At 38.2% G+C, this 23,719-nt stretch overlaps 1 protein-coding gene across 1 annotated transcript in view; it reads right to left on the bottom strand.

Moving 5' to 3' along the window:
• The window catches only part of LOC134045575 (ras and Rab interactor 3-like), a 155,059-nt gene that overhangs the window by 84,986 nt on the left and 46,354 nt on the right, over positions 1-23,719 (bottom strand). The window contains exons 2-11 of the mRNA XM_062495398.1: positions 20,958-21,034; positions 19,689-19,763; positions 17,707-17,791; positions 16,048-16,151; positions 15,253-15,327; positions 13,697-13,722; positions 12,955-13,008; positions 11,766-11,908; positions 6,922-7,091; positions 4,911-5,055 (exon numbers count right to left, since the gene is read on the bottom strand). Of these exons, the coding sequence (XP_062351382.1) occupies positions 4,911-5,055; positions 6,922-7,091; positions 11,766-11,908; positions 12,955-13,008; positions 13,697-13,722; positions 15,253-15,327; positions 16,048-16,151; positions 17,707-17,791; positions 19,689-19,763; positions 20,958-21,034 (954 nt within the window). The remainder of the gene's footprint in view (positions 1-4,910; positions 5,056-6,921; positions 7,092-11,765; positions 11,909-12,954; positions 13,009-13,696; positions 13,723-15,252; positions 15,328-16,047; positions 16,152-17,706; positions 17,792-19,688; positions 19,764-20,957; positions 21,035-23,719) is intronic.

Here is a 23,719-nt window from a genome sequence, read left to right as displayed (position 1 = left end):
CAGCACCTTAATAACTGCATGTTTGTGAATTCATGTCAATCTCTTCCTAAGGTACCTTGAAAACTGGACAAGGTATACTCTAACTGAAATGAGAAAGACTTCCTGAAGTTTAGTACTGATTGCTATTTTTCCAGGGATTTTTGGTGATGGTAAACTTAGAGTAAAAACTAGGCACATCCAGACTTGCCTAAAAACATTATTGCTGCAAACTTCTTTCAGGCTTCACTTAATTTTTAAATTTTTTAAATTCCTATTTTTATCATTTTTCATTTGGGAAGGACAAAACTCCACCAAACAAACAAAAAACCCAACTTGTTTTTTTTCTCCAATCAAAAATTACTTTCCAAACACCTGTCCCCTTGGTTTTAATTAAGCTTTGTATTTACAAAGATGAATTTTCACCCACATATTATTATCAATGTCAATTCAATTCTCAACCTGAAAATGTATAAATGTAACATATGCCTCTAAACTAGGAGCTTTGTGATAACCCACAGAGCAAGTAAATATCTATTTGAAAATGCTGTTCATCAGAGCTCAGACTGATTGGAAAACTTAAGTAAGTAAATTAGACAATCTGAAAACTTAATTTCTAGTCATGTGCAGTATCCAAAACACAACAGAGAAATACAAATTTTTCTCCCAAGTATTGTACTCAATATAGAACCAACTGAAACAGATACGATAAACTAGATCTATTGTGAATTTTCCATCAGAATGATTTTCCACAAAATGTCTGTTGCAAAATAATAAAAAATTGTTAGAAAATGGTTTTCAATTTTCATTAGGAAAATTAACACAGCAGCTGACTCTTTACTTTATTGGAAAATTCTTATTGACTTAATCTCTGCAAATCACCCCATAAATTGTGGAGGACAGAGATTCTCTGTAGGAGAACAATAGAAAAAAAGGCTAAGTAGTGTGTAAAACAGTAACCAAAGAGGCTCAGTCTTTACCATCCTTCCAAGTGGGCAGCAGACGTATTAAAATATTTTTATTGCTGTTCTCCTGCAACAGACTTTTGGAAACTTTCTTTCTTCCTCTGGAAAATACCAAGGTTTTACTTCTCATCTTCATCCAAAACAGACTATTTTTCAACATACTGATACTCTTCTCAGAAGTTTCATTTACCAGAATACAACTTCCAAATTCCAGACTATGAAATCTGTCCAAAACTACTCAGATTTCTATTTTCAGCCTGTGCCTTTACCACACTTTCAATATTTGGATTTATGCCAGTAATTTTCTCTTAAATAACATTTTTGGTACAGAAAAAACTGGTCTACAAAAAAGAATTTGCTCCAGTACACAGAAACAAGCTTTACTCTGAGAGTTACAACAGGTTTACGCAAGACAACATTCAACAAAAATAAGATGTAACTGAACAGAAGTACTCCCCATATCTTGTTAGACTTTGCTGGATTATTCTGTATGTTTTAACCTTGCTGTCTAACAAGGAGCTACAGCACCCTTAGTGCTCAAGTGAGGTACACTGGGTTTGCCTTGTCCACCATGTTTCCAATAAAGGAAGACATTAAGTGAAGCGAGTAGGAGCCAGGTTCAGAGTAAGTAAAAGGTTCTTCACAAAATCATGAAGCTCCTTCCCAGAGGATGTATGTGTTAAATGCTTGCAAAGATTCAATGACAATTAGATACCAACATTAGGTTAATGAAGAAGAAACACACTAAGGAATTTTAGATCAAAATTTTACATCCAGTCCAGGAAGTTCCTTGAGGTGAAAGCAGCTGAACAAAAACTTGCATTCTTTCCAAAGCTTCTTCATAAAGTCATGGATGGAGTCAGAATATGGAGGTAAACGTGTTTTGACCAAGTACACACATTTTAAATGTCTTTAGTAGACACTGTTAATTTTTTTTTGCTGCTATCCTACACATTATCTTTGTATTTTGGATCCAAACAGAAACTGATAGGCTTGCTAATCTTTATTACCATCTCATTTTAGCTCTAGGAATTATTTTTCCTGCTTTAGCTAACACCATCATGACTTATATAAAGCATCCACGCTCCAATTCTGTAAGAGAAGTAGTTCTTCACTCCTGTGATATGATCAGGAGCTGAGATCACAGTGTTTTAAAGGCTGCTGAACATGTGACAATGGAATGGATTTAAGCATCCATTAAGAGCTGCACAGAAGTGCTTTTCTGAGTCTGGGCTCTAAAAGACCACTGACCTATGAAAGGGCTTTAACACACCATTTAGTTGTCAACATGTGCCTGCCCAGTTTTATTCTATTTTATTCTGATCTGTAGGGTGATTTTTTTGAAGTTTAAAACCTGTTTTCAAACAACTGTAGAGTAATCAAATTGTAAAGCTTCAAATGATCCTCTCTCTTGAGAGATTATCATCATAGTCTAAAGGTTAGATCAAGAAACAAATTCCTCTTTTAAAGATAATGTGTTTTTCCCCACACAGAAACTAGAGGCAAAGGCTGTTTGAATGATATCATATGCAGTTTCTATAAAAACTGTATGTTGTCTCCTTTTTCAGGATGGGCCTGAGCCACACACACACCTGGGAGTGAATCTCTCTGGATGTTTGACAAAGGGGATATATGCTGAAACAGTTTGAGACTGTTTTCATGCAACAACTATATTCTCTATTTCTGCTTGCTAAAGCCCTAAACTTGAGCACTGAGCAATCCTATTTACAGAGGAAAAAAAAACAAAATGCAAAAGATGAATTTTGAGATGACAAATAACTTTGAATCACTCAGAGATGTAAGTGAAGTAAAAAGTTTCATTTACTTCTGGTTTCAGAAAAAAACCCAAACTTGTTCCTGCAAAAGTATCTAGAATATGCAATTTGAAGAACGAAAGTCAAATCCCAAATTAGGCTAAAAAATGTGACTACAAAACAGCATAAAAAAGGGGTTGGGCCAACTCACAGCCATTGCAGCTGCAGCTCCTAAAATACAAGAGTGGATTTCTTACCTAGGTCACCACATCCAGTTGAACTAGAAAGTTGTATTGAAAATTGAAAGCTTATTCTTCATAGAACACTTTACAGTACTGAAAGAATACATGAACTTCTGATCTTTAGAAAATGTATGTGCCTTATTCCCAGACTGAAAATATATCAAAGAAAACCACAAGGGGTTCTTAGAAACTGTCTGCAAACTACCTTTGCCCTGAAGCCAGTTTTAAATGTCAGGATTATTTTATGCTACTGATTGTGCCACAGTCCTTAAACAAGAACAAAATATGATGCTGGGTCCTCATATTTTCACCAAACTTATTGAAGTGGTGCTTTTGAAAGCATAATGAATATTATGCTGGTCAGAATATATCAGTTGAGAAATGAGAATCGAACCAATGGATAATCAACTCCAGGCAACAGAGTAAAAATACCTGAAGGAAATGATAAGGATTTTATACAATCACTTATTCACTTTTGCATAACTCTCTTAAGCTCATGCTGAACTTTTTCTCCATTCAGTATGAACTGAATCACCAGAAGTTCCACTCTGGTCTGTTAAACCTCACTTTATCTTTAAAGACTCCGTCAAAAATGCAGAAAAAAATGCACTTAAAGAAGACCAATGATGTAACTAATGACTCCCTCTTTAGTTCAAAGCATTCAGTCTATTGTGAATGTCACACACTTAGGAAGCTCTAATGAGAAATTTACCTCATGAAAGCAGTGTAATCACTGTCTGGCAGCACAGACCTGCTGCTCAGTAATGTGGTTTAGCAGTGGACATGGAAGTTAACAGCTGCACTCAATCTCAGTTCAAACCTTAATGATTCTATGATTCAATGATGTTTAGATGGTTTAGAGAGACATTTTTCCCTTTTAGAAGTTGTTTATTAGTTTCTGTTGTTTTTATTACCATTATTGTTACTACTCTTATCATTAACATCCTCATGTGCACAAGCACATTGCTGACTTGGCTCCTGTTCGTTCACCGTACAATGAAAATATTTTTTCACTATCTCATGAATGAGCAGAAGCTCATCTAATGGGTCTATCTTCAGTGAATTAGTTTGCCTCCACTCCATAACTGCCAACTGCAAGAAGCTCCTATGGGAGCACAGTATCACAGAAATACTCAGTATCATCTAGTCTTCACATAGTATGCTTCAATGTTTGTTCCATCACAAGCATCTCTCCTACAGTTATGACAACTGAAGCAACAAGATCACTAAGAAATTAGATATAATGTGGAAAAATCCTCCTTTTTCAGTGCATGTGGTATTTATCCACGCCAAGCAATACTTATGTTAAACAGTAATTATGTGACATACTACATGTCTGTGAGGGCTGACCTAATCTCTGCTGTCTAATCTCCAAAGCATTTGGGCAAGAGTCAACTTGCAATGTGCCAAGGAAACCAGCACAAGAGGTTGGTTATACATAGCTCTTTATACCAAAAAATTTCAAAAGGTGAATACTATTGCATACAGCTATTCTAACAATTTTAAACACTCTCTCCCCTCAGTCTTTTTTACTTTTCATCCAAGAAGCCTCCTCCATTACAGACACTAAAATAATTTATTATATGTTTATACACCAATGTACCCTTGACCTAGCCTTTTCCAGCCAAGTCATTATTAACTGTTGACTTCAAAATTACTCATAGTGCAGTGCTCACCAGGTCATTCTGACATGTTTCAGTATAAACTCCCCTTTCCTGCTTTCCCTCCATCTCTGGCAAACCAGCACTTCTACCATGGCTGTTCATGGTAACTGGAAAACACTTTCCTAAGATTTGTTTTTATCCACCCAGCCTCCAGCCCAGTTTTACTGTCAGCAAATCCATCCTTCAGACAGTCAAAGCAATCCCTTTTCTCCTCTCTGCCCACATATGTTGTCTTTTTTACAACCCAGTATTTGACATTTAAATTATCTTCTTTTTCAGCACTATAAATATCTAGAAAGTAAGCCTTACCTGGCACTGAAAATGGAGTTAGACTGTCCTGTTCATTTTCCTCCTCTTGGTTCCCCACAGGGATGTTTCCATTTTCGATATTTTCTTGTCTCCTGTTCTGAAGTGCTTTGCTTGAGCCATTGGCAGATTGGATTAACCGCTGTCGCTGCAGTATCAAAACACAGAATCGCCAGAGTTGAGGAAGTATTTACTTTGTGAAATCTGAGTTTTGCTCTCTGTCCACCCCCACTCACATGAGTCATGAAGTTTCTCCTCAAAGCTTTCCTTTCAGTCAAAAACAAATCTATCAGTGGCCTACCTATCTTCATCAGGCTTCACCAGGTTAACCATCCACTTCAAAATTACTGGCAGGAGTCTTTCAAGCCACGATGGAGAATGTTGTAATACGTTGTTCCACACTGTGTTTTAACCATCGTGGTTACTCTAAAGCACTTCTCGCTCAACAGTTCCCACTCAAACCAGCAATATCACTATAGCTCAAGACATCTCTGCACAATTAAAGTTGGCTTATGAATGACTCATTATCCCGGAGTTCTTCTCAGATCCAACTTTTCTCCCTCCTTCTCAACTCCATTAAGTGAGTCAAATCTCAGCTTCCTATTTCAATTTCAAAAGCAAAACTAATCCCTGTTGCCTGTGTCTGAGTACATGAAGCTGATAATTGGCCCTGAAGACATGTATAAGAACTACTGCAGTTACAATACACAGAACAACAATTACAGGGATAGGTTTAAAACATCAGTATATATACCCAATAATGCACTGAAGAATGTTAGATGCAACAGTAAGTTCTTACTTTTATAAGAAAAAGAATTACTTTTGGTTCATTAGATGAGGTAATGCAGGAAAAGTGTTCTCTTCCTGACAAACTAGCAAATTCCTAAAAAGTGCCCTGAAATGCCTTGAAAAATAAAGTAACTGCACAACAGGCAAAATATTTCTGAAAGCAGTATCAACATATTATAGTGAAAAATAGAGAAAAATCCTATCTGAATACTTTGCAAAACTTGTGAGCATGTAAAGTGAGAATACATAAGACCATACATCCAAGATGCTCAAGTTTAGAGAATGTTTCTTGCAGATGTTGAAAGGGCCAACTATCAGCTTTCTACCCACACAGCCATTAATAATTTCTCTCTGATCAATGAATTGACTTCAAGGATTACAGAGTCAACTGATCTTCTACTCCTGACCATAACACCTTTCACTATTTCATTATCAAACTGGAATTTTGTTGCAAATATATTAATGGTACCCTTTTTTTATTGTGGTATTCATAAGGCCTGCTAAACACATGAACTGTTATGATGTTGAAATCTATTTACTTGCCAGAATAAATACCTCATATTTGATATTGTGGGAGCAAACTATAAAATCCTGCTTTCATAAAATACAAAGTTGGTAGGCCAAAGATTTCACCCCTAGCACTTCAGCAAGTTCAGAACAGCCTCACTTGCCAAGTCCAGACACTTCAGCTGCAGGGTATGGAAAAAGCAATATACAGCCGTGACAATGGATCATGTAAGAGGTAAACTGTCCAGGGCAAATTCCCCCATGAAAATATTTTGGCCCATTTATATTTTGAGTTGAGAACTACAGCGAATATCAAAGAGGCAGGCAAATCTCTGAAGGGATCCTGAAATGTTAATAATACAAGAGTAGTTTTTAAGAATTTTGATCACCTTTGTCCATTATCCTTTTTTAACCTGACCACTTTTTTTCTTCTGCTATAAATAAAACCTAAATGTTCACATATGTACACACATGGAGAAATAAAAATATCTTCTGGCAAGAAGATAAGGTACTCCCTCCTTTTTGACTGCCCTCCCATTAAACCTGGCAGCATCACCAGCTGGGAATCAATCTCCAAATCTGTTCTCATACAGCTGCTTGACAGAGACATAGTTCTACTCCAACTGCAGGAACATGGGAGTATCCACATTCCAGGATCACTATGAGCACAGCTCTTTGGTAACCCCTCTGCCCCACTTTGTTTTCCTAATGAACATACCTCATTAATGATGAGTCTGCTTGCCATCCGCATCCTGGTGCGTGGTCCAAATTTATTTGTAATCATAATCCGCAATCCAGCTTCAGGGAACCGGTATTTGGGAGGACTGGAGCAGATGATCTCATCCACCATCACAACACTGTTTTTGCCATACTGCTGTATCCCCTTCACTAATGATCACAATGGACAGAGTTAGCAGTTTAATTGACTGTACCATGCATCCCACCATCCAGAGTCAGGTCTTTTCAGGCTCAGGTAGTTGAAATATTCATCTAAACACCTGAATTCATTAGTTACTTCCTTTTAGTATTTCTTTCTGCAGCCTCTGAATCTCCTCATCAGTTGTACACTTCGTTTAGATCACATGCTGGAAAGGGATTTCACTCTACTAAGGTAGCCACCAAGCCAATGTCAGGTTACTGGGAGCAGTTTTTCCCCAGCTTTTCATGCTGTAGTACCAGTTTACTTTGTTTATCTTTTGTCCCACTAGAGTTTTGTACCCTTTCTCTTGAAGGGTTTTCACTGTGGCAATGTAGACAGCACTCCTGAAACCTCTAAAGCTATTCCACTGGATAAAGGTGCTGCACATCCAGAAGGCCCTAATGTTGTGCTCACTCGTTCTGGAAATCTTCACTTTACCTCCACAGAATATTACCAGAATCTCTTACATGAAGAGACTTGAAATGATGAAAAACAACAATTGCCAAGAACAAATCTATGCTATAAGTAAGCCTTCATTAATATAAAGGAACCCGTACCAATTTTAAGACTACAAAGTTAACAAAGTTCTACCATGTTAAGAACACAAAGAGACACAATTTTATTTGGAATCAACACAAGTACAGCCAAGGACTTTAGGAGCTCACCAACAAACCAATATTCTCACAAATGCTACAGACTACACATAGCAAGCAGAGCAAGGCTCAGCAGACAGGAGACATACCCATGTGGTGTTAGAAAGCAGGGCAGGAAATACATACATGACTATAATAAATATTAATTATTACATATAATAATATGTACAGAAACAAATTCTTTGCTGCTTGTTTTCTGCTTTGCTTAGCTTGGCCTCCCCCTCTCCGTCCCCTTTTGCGTTGTTACTTACATTAGGAAGAGGAGGAGAATTTAGGAGGTAGAAGTGAAAGATAATTAGTGCATGGTTGCAGTCAGGAAGAAAGGAAATCCAAGAAAACAGTCAACTCAAACAATGGAGTTAAAATGGACTTCTTCTAAACACACAGAAGCCTATACTGTTACTCCTTTGCATTCTTACAGTGTTGAAATATTTTTGTTTTTCAGGAAGACTGGATCCATGCATGCATCTAAGTCACATCATGCAATAAAGGCTTTGCTGTCTCAAGCATCTTCTAGCATATTTGCATTTGAAGAAATACATCCTCCATAATGATTCAAGAAGAAAAAACAGCAAGCCAATAAATCCCAATAAAGCCCATAAATCACCAATAAACATCTGTACCTTTTGCCCTTCAGCATTTTGAGTGTCTTGCTTTGTTTCACTAAAATGGGTTAAGTGAGTACACTGGGGTCACCTGAAATGTCATAAATATAAGATCTCTGTTTTCACAATGAAACATGTCCTTTTCAAAGAATCCACTCTGCAGTCACGCTTGCAGTTTAACATCTCTAACACAGAACGGAACTAGTAGCAATTTTACATTTGCTAAATGTAAAAGAGCAATTATCCTCCTCCATCCCAACATGTAAACAGAAATAACCTTGCTGAGTACTGTGGCTGATGACATAAATAAGGAGCATATCCACGCCATTGACTCTTGCAGTGTAGCAGCTTTTGTGTGAAGGATATACAGTTAGACAGGTTTCCTAGGAATCAGTCCTCACAGAGTAGGGCTCAACCACATAAACTTAACATTTGCTTTAGTTAAAAAAAAATATTTTCCAGCAATGGTCATAAGCCAAAAAGACCAGATATTAACAGTCTTGTCAGATTAACTGCTCCCAAGTAATTTTCTCCAGAGAATTAACCAAAATGCTTCATCTTACAGTGACATGAAAAACATGGAAGCACTGAAGTTACTCTGAAACTGCTTCTCAGAGCCCTGTGAAGACAGTGAGCAAACACTCAGCTTTGATAAAAGTGCCATAATTAAAAACTCAGCAGACTTTTTGATGATGTAGAATACCTCATGCTAAACATATATAAGTGACTGCAGCTATTTTGACTTACTGTGGCACATTGTTCTTATTATTTTCATTATTTTCAGTTTGACTCCCTATTTCTGAAAAAACACCTTAGCCCAATATAGTAGGGACTCCACCTGAAAGTTGTTTTAAGAAACATGAAAATGAGAGAGAAGCCTTTCGCACTTCTCCTTTGTGATAATTCTTTTTAAAAAACAAATCTATTGAGAACAGCTTTTTTTTCCCAACAAACTTACTGCTCACCACCAAGGTTCATCACCCTGTCAAAATCAACAGAAAGCTTCTTGATGACTTTAGATCTGAAACCTGGTACTTTAGAAACCTGCTTTTGTCCACAGTATTTTTTGCACACAGTACACAGGCAGGGGTCAAACCATGCCACCTGGTGGAAATCTGGGTCAACATAGTAAGAGTCAAGGGTAACACACATTTGTACTTTGAAAATTGGAGCAGTATTCACAAAGTACATCTATTTTGCCTTTACCTGTGTGTGCAGAACTCACCCTTGAAATGAAATTTTTCTTATGGTGAAAATCTCTCCTTTTTCATTCTGAAACTTGAGTGATGAAAGGTTTTATATTGTGCCACAGGAAGCTCTTGAAATTAATGAAATTTACAAGCATAAAAGAGCTTTACAGTGTTAGACCTTTTACCTGCACCCTGAGCGACAGACTGTCCTCGCTAGAAACAAAGTTCCTCACCCAAAGCAACTGTTCCTTTATGAGAAACAATCAGGCTTTCCTCCTGTGGGAAGTCACATTAAGGTCAGACCTACACCTCCGTGAAGTCAAGGGAGGTTTTTTTGGTGGATCCTAAAAGCTGCTAACCAGTGGTTGAAAGCAAGGCAGAGGCCAGCCCAAATTCTCTCCTTGCTAATTAGGAGTGCTCCTTTCTGAAAGCTGCAGCTGGGGAAAATGCAGCTCAGCTTGTGAAGCCAACATGTGTCAACTAAGAGGGAGTCACTGATGGGTCATGGCATACTTTGAGAGAACAGGAGGGAAGAAGCTAGAGGCAGCCATGTGACAGTTTTCTAGGACAGCATCTTGACACATAAAGCACTTAGGATGACACTGCCATCCTCCCCTCCCACTCCTCACTCCAAATCCTCAATCTCTTTCTGTACTTTCTCATCCCAGGTGTGTTTGTCTATGACAGTAACTACACTCTCACTCTTAGAACATTTGTCCCTCCAATGCAGCGTGTATTTGTGTAATGGGTGCTGGACAAGGCAAAGGGACTCTGACTGAAACTGCAGTATCAGTGCATCTTTGAGGGAAAATCAGAAAGGAAATCTGATGTAGATAGTTGCTTTCTTGCTTCTTTTCTGCATGTCCCTCACAAGCATTAAATAATCTACATTGAATAGCAAATAGGTGGACAGGCAAGCACTCTGTGCTACTGTCTCTTTACCACAAGGGTTAGAGAGGAGAGCCTGCTGGAAGATGACATCAGAACCAAACAAATTCCTCAAAAGTAAAAACCACTAATACCTGTGGTGTTTAACTGGATTATCCTTTTCCCATGTCTCCACTTGAATACAGGAGGCATCTCTAGAACCTTGCATGGACAGAAAACCATATCCAAGTGACAGGCCTCATTTTATTAGAGCCAATGCTCCAAAACGTTCATTATAAAATGAGATTAAAGTATTCCAAAGTCACCATCATTTAATTATGCTACAATGTCCTATGAGAAATAATTTTAAATGAGTGTTGTCTAAACACCTTATCTAGGACCAGAAGAAGTATGTTATTACTGAATAAACCTGTAGCTATCTATCTCTACCTTAAAAAAATCCCTGCCTAAACACTAGAAGTAGAGAAGAGTAGTATTGTCCAAGTCTGCTCTAAATTCCTGTTTGGCATTATTTGTCATTACATGAGGATCTTTCCAATGCTACTGCCATTGCTGATGAACTCAACCTCCTAGAATGGGAAATGTCTGCAAAGAACAAAGTGAGGAGACCTCACTTGTTAAGAGCAGCTCAAATGCTCACTAAGTTACATGGTTTGTGCTCTGAAAGTGGAATGATTTTGCTCTACAGAGAAAAGAGAGAATGGAAGAGAAGAAGGATATGACAAAGATAAAAACAGGCTTTGAAAACAAGCCAAAAATACCCAGGTATTTTTGCTTACTTTCAGTACCAGAAGCTGCATATCATTGTCTTTCCTTCATGACAAAGACACAAATAGCAAAGAACCTGTGTTTTTCAATTTTACATACATGTCTGCTGATGCATACAGACTACTTAGGCATGTGAAAACCAGTCTTCTGAAAATCTGAACTCAGCATGTAACCCCTCTTGCTCACTGATCTGCCTGTGTCCTTTCCTTCAATACCCACATCACAGCTTCTCATTCCAAACTAATTTTTGAAATGAAAATTGCCTTCTTCCTGGTAAAAAAAAAAAAAGTATGTCTTTCACAATGTTGTAGCTCATCACTGAGCAGGAGATAAAAAGAGAGCAAAATTGCCAATGTGCAAAGCAGCTGTTTTCAGAATATATATAAAAAAATAGTTTTTAATTTGTCAGTCTCACTGCTGAATTACCAAGTTAACCCTGCTTACAACTGAATAGTGGCACTGTTTTGATCCGCACTGAAGAAATAAAAAGGATATCCTGTGAACTACTCTTTTTCCAAGTCCTGTCTGCTCAGCCTTACCTTTCCATAGTAATGGAATGGATGGGTCATCACAACTAGAGGTATAACATTTATTACCATCTTCCAGCTCATTGTTGACTGTGTCACCATTTCCAACATTCTTGCTTTTAAGGGTGAAGAAATTTTGCATCTTCACATTGTACCTGAAAGTGCAAAGGAAAGGTTTAAAACGGTTGGATTTTTGCATTTTCTTGGTAAGCTTTTAAGCCATCTGAGAACACCTTATGCAGGAAGCAGTAAAGCCTAGATGCATGTTCTCTGACAACTAATAGGAAGTGAAGAGAAAGGACTTGCCAACTCAGTGGCAAGCTGACAGGAATGCAAGGACTGCACCTATCTCTCATACAGCAAACTGCAAAAAGGCACTAGAGAAGATTTAGTGAAGGCAAAACGCTGGAGCTGTGGATTTCAGAGCCAGGACATTCCCTATGCAGCAGCTTCTTTCCTCCTGCATCAACTCACAATTCACCTCACTGTTTCTTTCAATACCGTGCTCCCTGTGGGAACATTCTTGAGCATTTCTGAGACTGCTGACCTTCTAAAGACAGCATATATCTATTTTAGCACTAGGGTGGGACCTGAGAGGCCTGTCAATGAACTCTGCTAAGACTTAACATAGGAGAAAAAGGAGTTCCAATGGGGTGATTTGTGAGGGGAAGGCACCAAGGGATATAAGTCTGAGTAACTTGCAATAGAAGGGTGGACTCACAGACACTTGCAGTAACAGACCTCTGACTCTCCTGTCAGAGGCAGTGACACAACAGAAGAAGAGGTCAGTAAACAACCTGCTATGAGATGGTCTGAAGATAAATACATGCTTAGCACTCTGTCTAATGTTCCTTGACCTTGCTCTCCAGGAAGTACAAAATGTGTAAGAGCTGACATAATGTGTGTTTACAATCCAGAGTACCCTGCAATCTTTTCATATACCATTGTATAAATGACATTTTCCTCTACTTTTCCTGAAAGCTACTTTACCTCTGTGCACTATGAAAAGGATACATGAAAATATTTGCTGCTGATTGAGCACAAACCTAGAATTAAACTGGTTAAGCATAAAACCCAACAGACCTTACACAGAAACACAACTGGCTGTATTACCCTCAGGCAGGAAGACCAAGGACAAAACAAGACCAAAGGAAAGATGGTCAGTTAACACCTAAAGGGTACAGTAAGGAGAAGTACTTACTTCATGATAAGAATGTAGAATGAATACATAACGATGAGCACAAGGCTTTCCCACCTCAAAAAGACAGAAAGAAGTGTTAGAAGGCCATTCAAACAGCTTTACAAGTTTTATGTAGGAGTGTGCCTTAAACATCTGGCACAAGTCACATTTATGCACACAGGACTCACATCATTAAGATTAGATGGTGTCTCAGCAGAATGAGAGGGGAAGCAGACTCTCAAGTTTCAATAACCATGCAAATAAAATGCAGCGCATGTATTTCAGAAATGGGCTATGCAGACTGAAAACACAGCTACCCTCTGAGGATCATAACACCAAGGCCTTTTGTCATTTCAGTGCTGAAGCACAGGCCAGGCACTCTGAGAGCAGTGCTAGACAGTGCATATGATCTTCTACCAGGATTCATATTGTAGTGTTCCTTGGAACACCTGGCATCCCCTTAAACGTTAACAGTCAGCATCAGAGCAGAAGAGTTTTGGCTACCCTCTCTGCACATGGGAATCTTCAAGCCTTACACAGAGCCTATGTACTTGCTCAATGTTTCCTGGTTCTTCCATTTTCTTTTAGTTTTCCGTGACCATCAAAAAAACTAAGTCCAAACAAAGTACATAGGATTTCCTAAGTGTTCAAGCCAGCTCATACCTCTCAGTGTGTAGAATGAAAATCAATTACACTACAACTCTATTCACAGGTAAGCCTCACGGCAAATACAGGACTGCATGGAATAATTTACACAACTTACCATTCTATTTTCTCATCATATATGAACTAGAAGGAAAAAAGGAAACACATGAATTTATCACTTCTCTTATCTATCTCAAAAAACAGCCAAATTTCTTCAGCAACCATCAGCAATATCTAGATAGACCTACTCAAGCTCTGACCCTTTCTAACCAGAATTTCCACTGTATGGATTGTGCCCCTCACAAAATGCAAACCTTGTGAACAAGGCCTGTATCCCTCAGTGGCTGTTTTAAATACTGCTAATGACACAAGCATGTGAAAGACAGATACACACTGGTGTACCCACATGCTATGCTGCGCAAATCACAGCAAGGTCACTTACTCAAAAAACCTTAACTCTTGAGTCCTTCTAACAGCTAGATTAGTCTTAGCAGAACAGGCAGCCACTTTCCCTCTCCTCTTGAGCCAAGTGGTTACACACATTTTACTCCACCCTGTGTAACTGCTGTTACACAGCTAGCGATCCACTTGTATTACAAAATACAGACTAAGTGAACTCTTCCCTGCCTTGCCACCAGACACATTAAATGTGTATTCAGGAACTACTACACTGCTCCAGATGAACTAAGTGGCATCTCACCTGTACTCTAAATGGAAAAACTTCCCCAAAATCTGAAATAAAATTACTGCGTAGACGAAAGAAACAGCCACATTCTCTATTAAAAATAGATGTGTAGCTCAAAAATTTTCACCTCCACAACACACAGTCTCCTAGGCTGGAGGAGAGTGCTACCTGCACTGCATAACTGTTTCAGCAGATCTCTCATTAGGGGTAGAAATAAGTCAGGACACAGACTCTCATTCAACAATGTGAAAAGGGTCCCAGTTTATTCTCCTTTAAGAGCTTAGCCATCCTGACTGACTACACCAAGCTCCCACTGTGGAGTCCAACTGCAGATTCTGACTGTGGCTATTTCCTGCTGGGCTGTGACTGCAAGTATTGGTTTGCAGACTCTGAACAGAGGCTTTCACACACCTCAACTATGACTACAGGCTCCAACAGCAGGCTCTGCCTCCATCCAGGCTGACCTCATAGCAGATCTTCTACTGCAGCAACTCTCTTCCTTGCTTCTTTCTTCTTTTTTTTCCTCCTCTACCTCCTCAAGGTTCTCCTTCTCTAGACCCTCTGCCTCCTCTGGTCCTTGTGACCAGCCAGACCACCCCTTTTAACACACTTATCTTTATTAGTCACAGCTGTGATCCATTAAGGGCAACGCTGTTCCTCTTCTTTGGTAATTAGTCCAACTGTGACTTAAGGGGGCAAGGTTGCCTGTAATCTCTTCTACACCTACACATAATATCCTACTAGCTTGAAGAACTTCACAAACCTTAGGTACAGAATGAATGGACACGATGGACATGTTGGGCACATATTCCATGGGGCTGTATGAAATTTTCATATTTATACACCATTGTGGAACTCAGTCCTCACTTCCAGATGCCACTAGAACTAGCTAGGAAAATAATTATTTGCTAGTGTCTATCAATAGTTAGAAGGCTGTGGTCCAAACATTCAAGTAATGAAATGCAGTAAAAGATATGAGAACTACTTACAACAATAAGTATGATCACAGATATTGTGTAGTATACAGAATCCCGGAACACAGCCCACTGGGTGAGACAAACCACCTGAAAAATACCACACCTTCAGCCATCAAAAAATACGGGATTTCAAAAACAAACAAACAAAAAGGCCCTTATTCTAAAATAACTTAGGTGTGTAAGCAGAGTAATTATTATTATTATTATTAGCAACAATTCTGAAACGAAATGCAGTTTCATGCTATACCATGAAGATAGACAATGGATCCACAATAAGCATCAGTAATAAAAATCATGTAGAAGCTTCTGGTTTTGAAACACATTTCCTACTAATGATACTTGATTTGGTCATAATTTCAAATGTAAAGAACAATTGTATTGCAGCAAATCAATTATTCCTTATTCCTTTTATTTGTGGATATATTTGACTTACTACCAGAAAAAATGTGATGAACAGTTTAACCATCTATTGAGTAAATGGAGCAAATCTCATGCTTGTGTCCCAGAGTCTTTGACTGTCATCAGTACCAGGAAGAATCAGCAAATGCCACTGATCAGTTGACTGTAAAGCGAGTATTGTATGAAGAGGAACCAGTTTCCTCTGAATGCTACATGTTCAGAGTGCTGACACTATAGCTGAACTCTTTGGGAATACTTGCTATTTGTAAAGCATTTGTAAATTCTTTCCAATCTTTGAGGTTTTTCACAATTTTTGCCTGCAATTTTTCTTTTTTTCTTTAATACATGCTCATGGAAACCCCTAAATTGCAAGCAATTGAATTATGTAAAGACAAGTATCTTACTAACCTGTCCTGCAAACAGTCCACAAACACCAACAATGCAGAGGATGTTGAAAACTGCTGAACCAACAATGGTCCCAACTCCTACATCTCCATGAGTAATAAATACACCTGCAGAGGGAGCAAAACATACATAACTACCTCTGTAATTTCTTTTTAGGTCACTCAGAACATGTGCTACCTGTAAAGTAGAGACTGTTTCAAAGACTAACCAAAACATGTTTCACAATTAAGGTTCACTTCTCTGTGTAGTAATTTGTGTTTTTAGTCTAGCTGGCAGCTCCCCAGCTGCTGCTTGAAACCTCTACATATATCCTTTTAGTAAATGATTTCTTCACTAGTTAGTTCAACAGTAAACTCTCTTTCACAGCTTAGTTTTTAGCTGTACAAAAATCCATTCAAATGAGCATAAAACATCTCCAGTCACATTAGAATCATGGAATTTATTTAAAGCACAGAAATCTTTCTCCAAGGTGAGCAATCAGATAACTTTTGCTAAAGTTACTTCAGTTACTTTTGTTAAAGTTACTTGCTAAGGGGAGCCTAAAGGCTTATACTCACTGCTTTTCAAGAAGCGGAATGTGAAGTTATGGTGCATTCCTTTAGACAGTATTTCCCTGAAGTTTGTAAAAACGTCAGTCGGTATAAAGGCTACAAAGGCTTTACTAAAGATTTATCAAATTTAGGCTATTGTGCTGCTAGAAAGCTACAGCCTAGTTGCCATTACTGAACTTTGGTTGGACAAATCCCACAGCTGGAGTGCCACTATCAAGGGCTATGGGCTGCTCAGAAGGGACAGCTGAGGACAGAGCAGTGGGACAGGTTGCCTGTAAGGCAAGGCTGAGGGAATTGTGTTTGTTCAGCCTGGAGAGGAGAAGGCTCTGAGGAGATGTAGTTACAGCCTTGCAACACTTAAAGGGTTCTTACAGGAAAGAGGAGGACAAACTTTTTAGGATCCCTAGGACAAGGAGTAATGGTATTAAACTAAAAGAGGGCAGATTCTGACTAGAAAAGGAATACATCTTTTAAAATGAAAATGGTGAGATGCTGGCACAAAGATGGCCCCACCGCTGGGAACATTCAGGGTTAGGTCGGATGGAGCTCTGAGCAACCTGATCTAGTTGAAAATGTCACTGCTCACTGCAGGGCAGCTGAACTGGATGTCCTTTAAAGGTCTCTTCCTCTAGGTGGGGTCCCATGAGAGCAGAGTAGAGGTGCAGAATCACCGCCTTCAACCTAGTGGTGAGGGCCTCAACCACACTGCTTTTGGTGCAGCCCAGGATACAGCTGGTTTTCTGGGCTGCAATGCACACTGGCTGCACAGTGACACATCGTGATGAACTTATCATCATCCAGCACCCCCAAGTCTTTCTCCTCAGGGCTGCTCTTAATCTATTTCCAAATATATCAAATTACTTCTCAAGGGACTTCAATAAATCTCTTCTTTTGTGTCCTGTGTTCAGAATCAGACATTCCTCTCTGTGTTTTGAGAGAAGACACACAGTTTCATGAGATATTTTGAGCAGTTAATTATACCATGAACCACAGACTAGCTGACAGCTGCAATTGCTGATTATAAATTGTCAGAAGAATGGGTACCTGTACTTGATCTGCTGCTGATTTTTTAACAGCAGATCTCAAAAAAGCTTGTGTGTGGGCTCCATACCTATAACAGATGCAAACAGTTCTGGGGTGGAGCTCCCTGCTGCCATGAATGTGGCTCCAGCAACATCTTCACTCAAATGTAGTTTCTGGAAGAAAACAATCGATAATTTCAGCACTGCCACTGTATTTACGTTGTGGAGTTTTATAGTTATATATGTATATGAATGATAGTCAGTTATGTCTTACATGGAGCTGATTAAAGGAAAGCATCTCTGCAGATTCAAAAGGATTGTAAACATCTCAAATTGTTTTCATTTAATTTACTTTTGGAACTCTAAACACAGTCATTCAACTCCCTAACTCTTGGGGCTTCTAAAATTAGAAAACTAAAATCAGTAGAAGAAAAATACAACCATAAATCCTACAAACAGCAGGCTTGATTCTGGCTTCACTTTTCAATTGTGTTAATCAAAAGTGAGTCTGCAGACACAGATAAAATTAGTCTAGTTAGACACAGAGAGGGCCATGTATGGTAGAGAGAGATCTATTTTTACGATGTTGTCTCTTAAGTTCTAATAGGATACAGACAGCTGAGAGCTCTCTGAAAGCCTAAACATGTGCAGGTCCACAAGTGGGTCGCAGCAATTTACCAGTCTGAAGATCTTGCTCTTGAACTTTAAACATGGTTTTACGGAGGAGTTTTTTTCTTTTTGAGAGTCTCTAGACTCATCTTTAGTAGATTATTTTTCTTTAAGGGATAGAAAAGTAACTAGTGACAAAAGAAGAAGTTAAAAACCCTGTATTTTTCAAGCAGTTTGCCTGAAAACATCTTGATAACAATGGCATCCTACACATCTTGACAAAACATAAACACAAATATGATCTATTACCAGTCATACTGCTGCAGAAACTCAAACTTAGATGTGCTATCTGAACTGTAGGTAGCTGTTTAAACGTTCAGCAGAACATGAGAGAGGATGTAAAGATTTTATGAAGGATCAGTAACCAGCAATTGGTACAATCAACTGGTATAACATATATGGTGTCTAAGGTGCATGCTGAGTACAGAACATCTGGAAAGGGAAAGAAAGCATCCCAATTGAGTATTTTACTGCTATTGATCACCTCCCTTATTATTCTATTTGTTCTTCTACTGGTAAGTGTAAGCTTACAACTCTGAGTAGCACCAACAAAAATTTAGTACATTTAGTACATTTAACATGACATGTTTTCAGGAAAAAAGACTTTGAAACTAGCTACAAAAGCCCCCAGAAGTTTTTCATAAAATGGTCACTCTTACTTTTTTGTTTAAAAGCAAAGGAGATGAGATTTTCATTTTGCCTTTTTAAAAGGAGTTAAAATCTACATTTGTATTACATATTCATTTTGTTCACCAAAATCATACTCAACACAATATTTATATGCCATGTATAAATTCTACTCTGTCACAAACAACTCAGTTAGAATCCTACATGCAATTTTGCAAAGTCATCTCAAAAATTATGTAAAGGCATTATGTTACTTTTTAAATATATATATGAAATATGTATTCTGACTCCATATCCAAGGCACATACTTTTCTCACGCATTTTCTCTTTTTACCACTTTATGCTAGAACCACATACACTTCCTTTCTCCTTGCTGACATGGTGGTAGATGTGCAATAATATTTGCAAAGTCACCATGGTAATTTTTCTACCTATATCTTACCAGAAATTACTTTTTTAAAAAGGAGTACAATAATGAACCCGGCTCATCCATAGCCCATAACTCTCATAATTACATGTTTCAGGTATTTATGAGTGGGCTTTGCAATCTGATCTCATTAAACCTTTGATTTTTCCTGCTTGGGTGTGGTCAGAGAAACAAATGCGCACAGACCACTGGTTCATTTTTTGATGGAAGCTCAAATAATTTTCAAAGGATCGAAACAAAAAAGTTAACTGGAAGGAACTCTGAACAATGATGATACAAAAATTTTGATTCTTTAAATAATATTCTCTAAATAAATTTCTAAAAGAGTAATAACATTTGTTAACATACCTCACAAATTTTCTCTAAGGATGGAACAAAGAAGTCATCACATACTATGGCCAAAGCATAAAACATATAAAGAGCCTGTAAAGAAAATAAATTCAGGGAATACATCAGATTTTTCCTGTACATGAAAACAGGAAAAAAGGCAATGCTACCTTTATTCAAACTAGCAGAAACATATAGCTTCAATTTCCATTCCATTCCAAATCAACATCTCCCTGTTGACAAATTTATGGCATAAAATCAGATTTTTGAATGTAAGATCTCATTTAGAATAAGAATGTTTGTCAGACCCTAAAATATGAAAGGTACCACACTTTCACAGAACAGGATGCCACAACAGATTTCATATAAGGAAAAGCAACAGGTAAAACTACAAAGTTATGTAGTCATCCTCTATATTTTTAATTAATTATCAGACCAAGAAATTAAATAGAAAGCAAAACCAGGTTGAATAACAATATTCAGGAAATAATATACACCTGGAAATAAGTGGACCCTGGCCATGGATCACTGCACCAAAACACTTAGGAATGACCCTGGTTCCCTGCATACATGTGATTCTCCCACTGCCTCATGTAGCTTTATGTACTGTGCCCATGCAGTGGACTTAATTCTGCTGTTGTCCATCAAACACAACTCCTTTATACTTTACTTTCCCTGAGTTGGGGAGGAAAAACTGGAGCCTGCAGGCCTCACTTGCTTTGTTTTTAATACAATACAAAATAAAACTCCACATTATATTTTCTATATTTCTTCAGGGCTGGTTTGGGGTTTTTTTAACTATGATGGATCCATTGCATAGAGGCACAAAAGAAGAGACTCAAGAAGCTTCCACATCATGCTTGATGTCATCAACGAAGGAATCCCAAACTTTCTCTACACAACATGAAATACAAATTATGTGATCCATTTCAGCAGGATTTTATCTCCAAGAAGATGAATGAATAGGTACTGCAAATTCAGACTTGTATCATTTTCTTAAATCATGGAGTCATAGGATCATTTAGGTTGGAAAAGACCCTTAAGATAATCAACTTCAACTGCTAATCCAACAATAACGAGTCCACCACTATACCATGTCCCCAAGGTGTTACCTTTTAAGAAACTGTACTCATATAGACATATTTAAAATACTCAAATCAAACTATTAGAAATGTGTTGATCTACAGAGAACTCTACTTAGTAAGGTCACTATGATGACTAATATCTCATTAAAATAAAGAAGAATAAGTAACATAAAAGTAAAATTAAACACAGTAGAGAAAAACTTACAGCAATGATATGAAGAAGAATTCCTCCTTGCTGACGTTCTTTATTTGTAAATATATCTTCAGGAAACTCATTAATGGCTGAAAGAAAAACATACTTTTTAAAAAAAAATGTACAGTGAGTATAAACGGAAGAATGAAAAACAAGGAAGCATCTGTACAAACATATGACCACACATAAGTGCCTCTTCTGATGTATTACATTACAGCTTGCCACTTCAGAATTTCTTTAGTGCTCTGTAGTTTTGAGACACTGTGTAATCACAGATGACACTCTTACAGGGACACAGTACAGGACAATTCACAAACTATTGGTCACGTTGCACCAATCTGCAATGCTTTAATCTATTTTATATGTTTTATGAACATTGTAAGATGCCTACAGAAGCATAAATGCATGTACCAGCCAAGTAGGTTCCTTGCAGTAATACACTGCTAAATATAGTAATATGGTGGTATCCAGTATAATAAAATACCATTCCATCCCTGTAATATCATTCCCTCCATGAGAGTGGAGTACTCTTCTGGAATAATACTGAAATAGCTTTAAGAACTTCTTGTCAGTTACATTAGCTGACAAAAGCAAAATTTTTCAGAGAAATTATTCCCTACCACATGAAATAATGTATGGTAAAAAATTAGTAAGCACACAAGGCAGGAGTTATTTTAATAAATTCTGCCTGTTAAAAACTAATGATATCTGAAGTGATTAGTAACTAAAAAGCATTAAGAAAACTTCTCCTGTGGGAGAAAAGACTCAGATCTACAGCTGTTGGCATCTTATACAATATGGTTGTTCTTATATCACTGGTTAAAATACCATGCCCACATGGATGTATTCAGGACACACATATTACGTTTCACATTGCAACCCCCATTTTTTCCTCTGTCTCCTCAATTCAAGCTGTGCCTGTGAGAATACACACAGTACAGCAATGAACAGAGCCCTGGCCTGAGTATCAAGCAATAACAGGACCCTGCACGTGAAGCAGATCTTTTCACATCTTTGGATGCAAAGGTCTGCAGCTCCCATGACAGGTGTTCATGCAAGAACTACCATCCCCTAACTGCCACCATATGGCAGAAGGAATATATCCCTGTCCCCTAACTTGGCAAACTGGATGTGTCATCTGGGAAGATAGTACCTACCTGGTAATCTCATTGAGATGACTGTACAATATTTCACAGTACAGTGTTAAAATATGGTTAAATTAGCATAAACTGAAGTTTTAAGACGCATGAATAAAAATCACCATTTTTCTAATTTTTCGAAGGTGACTTTACTTATCTGAAGTTAATACCAAATAGGAAATCAGAAGTCCTGAGGACATGAAAGGTAAGAGCCAGAAAAGAGTGTAGGCATCTAGTCACAGAACAAAAGCAAAGCAGCTTCACTGCAACTGCCTTGCTTCATAGACAGAGATAACAGTATATTCTGGTGATAACAGTATTAGTAATAAATAACTGCTTGCAATAAATACCTGCTTGTCTCACAGAGGTAATATTGCATGAATTAGCATGAAGACAGCTTTTCTCAAAGATAATGCTCCTTTCTATAAAGAACTCATGGTGTGTGGTGTTTCTCACAATGAGGCAATTCAAAATCTTCTTTAAAAGTCAGGGAAATTAAACAAAGCTCTGGAGCTTGTAGGCAAGATTTCTTCCTTAATGAAATGCCACCTACCAGTGAGTTCCAAGGTACAGTATGGAGATTTACTGTATAAACATTTGCTGACTTTATGGCTTTGTTATCCAAATAATCATAGGTTTGATCTAATGATCATCTATAAATTCTGTATATCTTATCTACATGCACTGTCCTTTTCTCACTGGCTGTATAATGGCTTTAGTATTTTAAACTATTTGTTTTTCTTACCTACTGCTGTGATAACCTGGTTTCTCAGGAAAAAGCTGTTCGAATTCCCCTGGGTCCTATTTTAGGCCTGGGAATTCAACAATACTCTACTGAAGGGGGCAGTGGCATTCCCTCATCTGTATAAGCTGACAGAGGGAATGTGACATTATCAGAGTTTGAGAGAGCAGTCTGCCCTTGTGGTACAATCTGATGTGTGCACAGCAAGGCACTGCTGTGCTTTGCACAGAGATATTTTCTCATGTATGGGAGATGGAGTTATCCGGCTGCCCGAGGGGGAGCTGCATCTCCTTGGTTTCTACTGAAAAGAGACAGAACAGATGGGAGAAGGAGATTAAATGAAGAGCAGTACATCTAATGGGGCTAACCTTTGCCCAAAAAAAAGGAGGGGAACATACACCCATCATCTTAAAACCAGATAGAAATACAGAAATATTTATCCTGCTTGTACTGTTGAAAATTCATGGGTCCTGCAGCTCATCTTATCCAGCACAGATCTCAGGAGGAAGAGAGGGCACCAAGAAAGCCAAGTCTATACTGAAATTGCCATTATTCTGTAGCTTATTCCCTCTCTCCAATAATTAAATGAGCAGGGAAACAAAAGCACCTTATCCAGTTACAACTTGGAGGGGACTCCACCACCTTTTCCTCTGAGTCACGGACATTTAAAAAAAAAACCTTGATTACGGCATGACAGAAAGGATGATTCACCTTTGATAAAGAGCTCAGGCTGAGCTGTCTGTGGCTAAAGAGCTACACAAGGCATGCAAAGAGCATGTTTCAGAACAGAATTCAAGAGCAGCTGCACAGCATAAGCTCTGAGCCACATGGCTCTGGAGCAAAGAGCTGGCACCAAGCAGCAGGGGCAGCCCCCAGCATGGGGTGACACCTGC

The sequence above is a fragment of the Cinclus cinclus genome, chromosome 6 (assembly GCF_963662255.1).
Source record: "Cinclus cinclus chromosome 6, bCinCin1.1, whole genome shotgun sequence".
Classification (NCBI taxonomy): domain Eukaryota; kingdom Metazoa; phylum Chordata; class Aves; order Passeriformes; family Cinclidae; genus Cinclus; species Cinclus cinclus.
This window is presented reverse-complemented; position numbering and strand designations above follow the sequence as displayed.